Raw genomic sequence first — 6,000 nt, 5'->3', positions numbered from 1 at the left:
GGGGGGGGGGGCAGTTGCAGTTTAAGACTATCTATCCGGTGGGGTACGTCTATCTATGGTATATAGATATGGTATGGATATGGTATATACCATATGGTATATGGATATCACCACAAAAAAGCGAAACCACTAATGATCGATCATTAGCATCGCAGCTTCACTTTTCACGCTTTTATTTGATATGTTCATCATTTATTATTATTAATAACTGAAACTTTGGTCAGCTTTTGCTGCCTGCTGCTTTAGCTATTTATTATTAATGATTATTTAGCAGCTCCAACGAGCAAAACAAAATTCAATGCGATTATCCTAATAATTGCGGATGTACATACCAAGTAAAAAAATTGAGTAGAAAACGAGTATAATTCAATTTGTACCATGGAAAATCCGCTGAATTCATAAGAAGCCATTGAGAACCAGTTTCCAAGTCTGTTTTTAGGTACAACTGCAGCCCCTTCGTAGGCGAGGTAGCAGGGAGAGGTGCTTCACGATGATGTTGCAAAAGTATTTTTAAGTTTCAATTCCCCCCCTTAATGAGAATGATTGGTGTATTCTTTTCGATTGCCATGGGAAAGAGGAACCCCTAAAAAAAGTAAAAGTTTTCAATCGTTACGAGTATTTATGAATACATTCTGCTAACAATCTTGAACACTGAGCCAAAGGGGGAATTACGTACACCCATTTTTCTACATCCGAATATTTAAAGTTGACGAGGCCACAGCGGAGTCTCTTGGATTGTGTGCTACTGTCTCTCTGGGATTATCATCTCACTCACAACTGATCTTACTCATCAACTGATCTCCATCATCATCATCATCTGTTCATCAACATCAACTCAACTCGCAGTTTATTTTCCAGCTCTCAAGTTGTTTTGTTAGAATTTGACAAGCGGCAACTTTTTTGTAATGGGCCTCGAGTGTGTGAGGGCATTTTTGGGTAGCTCTAGCCCCACGAACCGGAACTCCGCAAATGAGTTTTTCTGCTCTTCGTGTTTTGGGATTTCTGCTAATAATAGCAGACAGATGCGTCCATTCGATTTTGTAACAAAGGGTAATGGGGGGAACCCTTTTCTTATCCTATTTATATACTAAAATAATCATATTTGACCATGCTCAAAGAGAGAGATACATACATATGCACATAGGAAATGATCATTGAACTAAGCAAGCAGATCTTTAGTGTTAAATTTTTAATTCTCGGAGACTACGCCACTGACTGGCGGAGGGCCCCATGCCAAACTTTCAGAATGGATGCCATCGCACTATGGTCCCACCGACCACTTTTGTTGGCCAAAATTATTAACGCGAACGAAACTGGATTTTTTGATTTAATTTTTCTAATATTATTTTAAAATGGCAAGAGGAAGGTTTCTTGAAAAAAAACACTAAAATGTATAATTTTAAAGAAATTTTTAAGGAAAGCCAAGTGGGCTGGTGGGTGATTAAAGTACTTTAAAACAATTTGATCACTAAATCGTATTTTTCAATTTATGAGACATTTAAAATTGTAATAATACAAATTGGCACTTTTTCACTGCACGTGCTTTCCACGTGCTTTTGCGGAGGTGGCGCCATCTTTGCAAATTTCTGGTACGCAATTGACCATTAACTCTTTTTCTAATGCAGAGTGACAAAAACCGCGTTTTTGTTTTCACTTTCACTAAAAACCATAGGTGACCATAGTGCATCGGTGCCATTGCTATAATTTGTTTAGCCCCACTATTTTGACCAAGTGCCAAGTGGCATGTACCGCACAGCGGGCTGCACTCCACTCCATACCACCCCAGCCACACCGCAACCGCACAGCGACCCAGCGATCCGACTCAAGGGGTGGTTCAAGTCCTCCCGAAACCCTCCTAGCCACGAGACCCAAGAACAAGACGGAGACGACACTCTGAGGAGTGGGCAGTGTGGAAGGGGGAAAGAGAGAGGTGCAGCGAAGCGAGAAACTACTCCAAAAATTGTTCGTTGGTGCAGCGGCAGTCGCGTCTGACTTTTCGCTAATTAAAAGGCCAAAAAACAAACACAACCCGCCAAAAAGCGTCTAAGAAGTTGAAAAAAACACAATTAAAATTGAGAACGGACTGCTCCAGTGGCTGTCCCTGTGTGTCTGTATGTGAATGTGTGTTGGCCAGGCCAACATCGTGGTCGAGACTATAAAGCCAAATGATTCGACAGAGCCAGCAACAGTCGCCGTTCAAGCGTTCCCCGCGCTCCATCTGCCACTCGACTCCATTACTTTTGGTGATCTTTTTTTCTTGTGTTTTTTTTTTGGTGTGTGTGATTTGAGCGCTTGCAGTATGTGGCGCTCTCTGCTGACGGTTGCCAGCCTCCTCCTGACCGTCCCTGCTTCCAACCTAGTCGGAGGCCTCAGTCAGCGGTATTTGCCCAGTCCCCAGCCCCAGGCCTCTCAGCTCCACTACCACGGCGTAAGAGAACAGGGACACGCACGCCCTGCAGCCGGACATGGTGCCGGTTTCGGTGGTTCGCTCGCCTCGGGCTATCAGCGCCAGCAGCAGCCCCAGATTCCCATCGTAAGGAGCGACTACCAGAGCGATGCCAATGGCAACTACAATTTTGGGTGAGTACCCCCAGAAAAAGCACCACGAAAATAAGAATCCATGTGAACCAAAGATCCAAGGACGTACACATGCACAGCAACCGCTTTTGCCATCTCATCTTCACGCCAAAGTCTTATTCTAATAAAAACTCACTTTCTCCATGCATCTTCCATCAGCTTCGATACGGGAAATGGCATCCATCGCGATGAGACCGGAGAGTTCCGTGGCGGATGGCCCCATGGCTCGCTGGGAGTGCGCGGCTCCTATTCCTACACGGGTGACGATGGCAAACAGTATACGGTGAACTACAAGGCTGACAAGAACGGATTCCATGCCGAGGGCGCCCATCTGCCAACATCTCCATCAGTGCCCGCAGCTCACGCTCCCGCCGGTGGCCCAGCAGGGTGAGTTGTCTCGCACTGCCACCAGAAACCGTAAGCCCTTCAAACTCTTTTCTCTAATCTACAGACGGGCATCCGGAGCCTCCTATGGCGGCGCCTACAGGGGATCGGCCTCGTCGCATGTCCAGGCACCGAACACAAGATATCTGCCGCCCGGCTATCGTCAGCGAAGACACTACTAAGAGCACTGGGAACCTGCTTTTGCCAACACACTATCCTTGATCAGAGATCCGATCCGAAGCGATCCTATTTTTCCCTGTACATTCCATAGAAATTGAAAATAAATTCCCCCCCATTCCATAATACAGTCTAGAACGCAGTTATTTAATATAGATGTTCATCAACTAACCAACTATTGTGATGAGGACTAAAGAATGGACCAACATAATATTATCTTACTCAGGCGACTCAGTGCACATTTTGATCCCTCAAGGAACCAAACTAACTTTGCCTGAAAGATGAGGGGTTTAGAAATGGTGTGGTGATATATGTTTTTATGCCCAGTAACCGAAGAGTAAATAGGGCATTTTTGGGGAAAAGTTGATGTATGTAACACACAGAAGGAAACGTTTCTGACCCAAAAAAAAAAAATATATTCTTGACCAGCATCAATAGCCGAGTCGATATTGCCATGTCTGTCTGTCCGTCCGTCTCTCCGTCTGTCCGTCCTTATGAGCACCTGGATATCAGGGACTATAAAGGCTAGAAGCACCAAATTTTACCTGGCCTGGATATGACGATGTTTCAAATGTATTTCAAAATTTCGCCTTGAATAACAGCTTTAAAATATTCTCCAAAAAACTTCAGCCATATAAAACAAAACCATAATTCGTTAAGACAATTAAGACCCGAAATCCATATTTTTCTTCTTTAGGCCAAACAAGTTAGATTTTGTAGAATGGTGTTATCTGCCCTTTTTTTGCACAGCAAAAACCGAAACAGAAACCGAAACGGCCTTTGGATCTAACTGGGGGAAACAATTTATTTTCCACGCCCCAGAATCCTGGCAAGACGACACATGGGGGCAGCCTCTTTGCTGTTCACCTTTTTTCGGTTTTGACTTTAGCCGAAATAAAAGAATTGGCTTATACACACACAGACAGATCCGAGACTGAGACAGAGTGCCCAAAAGCTGATTAATATACCGTTAAGTAGTAACGGTAACGGAGTAACTGCAAAGCCTGCAATCAAAACAAGCTCAATCCTTGCCTCCTTACCGCTCATCGGCCATCGCCATTCAGCGGAGAAAACTTGAACTTGTCGCCCATTCAGGCGACTATGGCATTAATCATAAGTAAAGTTAACTTCACCCATTATCACTCGACTATTCATGCTGATCAAAAATGTTCATATGTATGTATGTACATATATACTTTGTTGGGTCGGAAACGTTTCCTTCTGTGCGTTACAAACATCCACTTTTGAACAAAAGTACAAAATACACTATTTACTCTTCGAGTACCGGTTATAAAAAGAAAGACCTTGGAACTTCCGGACCGACTCTGCACCATTCAATGCCCTTGCAGATCACGTATAATATGTACATACTGTTTGTGGGAATTTATGCAAATTTAAATGCAAAAGTCCCATCTCTTTCGCAATTCTACCGTGCTCGCCCTTCCCATCCTGTTAAGTTCCTTTCTTCCATTGGGTCTAAACTTTCTTCTGCTGTTGTTTTCGGGCATTTTTCGCTGATTTTCCCGCATTCTTCTTCCTTTAGCTATTCTTATGTCGCCGTCTCTCGTTATCTCCCCTTCTACTTACTTTTCCTGCGTCTGGTGCGTTTAGCATTCGCATTCCGTTTCAGCATTAATTAAAATTACACAGAATCGCTTGGGGCTAACGACGGGGATTGTGGTGCACGGAATGGGGCAGGATGTTCTCATAAATTAAAGGCGCTTATGAATTTTATAAATTATTTTCCATGTTGCGGCCTCTCTTGGGAAGATGAACAATTGCTTGAAGGAAGGTTCTCTGCCATACTTACATATATGTATATAGGGTATGTACATACATATGTACATATGTGTGTGTGCGTGTCTTCGTGGCTAGCGCCTCAAAGTTGGCAGCGTTTATTGAATTTCATTAACGTGTGAACTGTGGGCGCTCCGTTTCGCCCAAGTCTACGTCTCCATTCCCAGGGATCAAGTGAATTTATTTGCATGCATGTCTGTGCATGTTTAACTACATGTCGAGTGAACGCTGTCCCCTGTTCCCCACCTCGCTATTGTCTTCCCCTCTCTACGCCTTCGAGATACTCACTTAATTTTATGCCAAAACAATGACACGCCATAAATTTAAACGGATTTGGCATTGCGCCGCCAGCGAACGGCAACCCTTAGCTAAGGGATGAAGTCGGGGGCGGTGTAGGTCAGAGCGCTACGAGATTTCTAGAATTGGTGGGGGCTTCGAAGGGAGACTGACACTCTCGGCCACAAGCTTATGTATACCTATGTACATATGTGCATCGAACTCTTCATCCAGTTTGTACATATGTACATACATACATATGTAAAAAATAATAGTTACAGTTGGCCTTACTTCAGGAAATGCCCTGTAAATGATATATTTTCAGGAATTTGTAGGTGATCTTCACTTTTTGTAGTTGGTTAATGTTCGCACTCCACAAAGTCAAATGAAATTACAAATTTTGATATCACATAGGATTAGGGCTGTGCGAAGTAATAGGGACAGGAGTGCTTCTAGGAGTTGTTTGGTTTTAAACTATTTATTGGATATAGTTTATGTAGTTTTAGACAGAAAACCTTCAAAAGAGCTGAGTTCAGCCTTTAGCGAGAGATTAATCAACTAGGGAACATTAAGATCCCCTCAAAATTCCTCAAAAAGTATACATTTTACAGAGCATTTGCTAAAGTAAGGCCAACTTGCCCTTTTAATTTTCAGATTACTTTACCTTTTGTACGACCATTTGTACTTAGGCTGAAAACGAAGAGGATTCCAGTATTGCATGATACCATTTGTTACACCCTAGATGATCGTCATTTTCCGTATCAAGAATGTCGAAAGATCGTCAAACTT

General features: G+C 43.1%; 2 protein-coding genes across 3 annotated transcripts in view; one reads left to right on the top strand and one right to left on the bottom strand.

Moving 5' to 3' along the window:
• The window catches only part of LOC117581135, a 50,831-nt gene that overhangs the window by 35,737 nt on the left and 9,094 nt on the right, over window positions 1-6,000 (bottom strand). The window lies entirely within an intron of this gene.
• LOC117581142 (pupal cuticle protein 20) lies at window positions 1,728-3,223 on the top strand. The gene is made up of 3 exons (XM_034268074.1): window positions 1,728-2,580; window positions 2,737-2,964; window positions 3,029-3,223. The coding sequence occupies exons 1-3, from the start codon at window positions 2,120-2,122 to the stop codon at window positions 3,141-3,143; spliced, it is 804 nt and encodes a 267-aa protein (XP_034123965.1). The 5' UTR covers window positions 1,728-2,119; the 3' UTR covers window positions 3,144-3,223.

Source organism: Drosophila guanche, unplaced genomic scaffold (assembly GCF_900245975.1).
Source record: "Drosophila guanche unplaced genomic scaffold, DGUA_6, whole genome shotgun sequence".
NCBI lineage: Eukaryota > Metazoa > Arthropoda > Insecta > Diptera > Drosophilidae > Drosophila > Drosophila guanche.
This window is presented reverse-complemented; position numbering and strand designations above follow the sequence as displayed.

Excerpts from the sequence above, each read along its gene's own strand:
- LOC117581142 (XM_034268074.1), top strand. The coding sequence starts at position 2,120 with ATGTGTGTTGGCCAGGCCAACATCGTGGTCGAGACTATAAAGCCAAAT. Across the intron at positions 2,581-2,736 it reads AATGGCAACTACAATTTTGG|CTTCGATACGGGAAATGGCA; the intron begins GTGAGTACCCCC and ends ATCTTCCATCAG. Across the intron at positions 2,965-3,028 it reads CCCGCCGGTGGCCCAGCAGG|ACGGGCATCCGGAGCCTCCT; the intron begins GTGAGTTGTCTC and ends TCTAATCTACAG.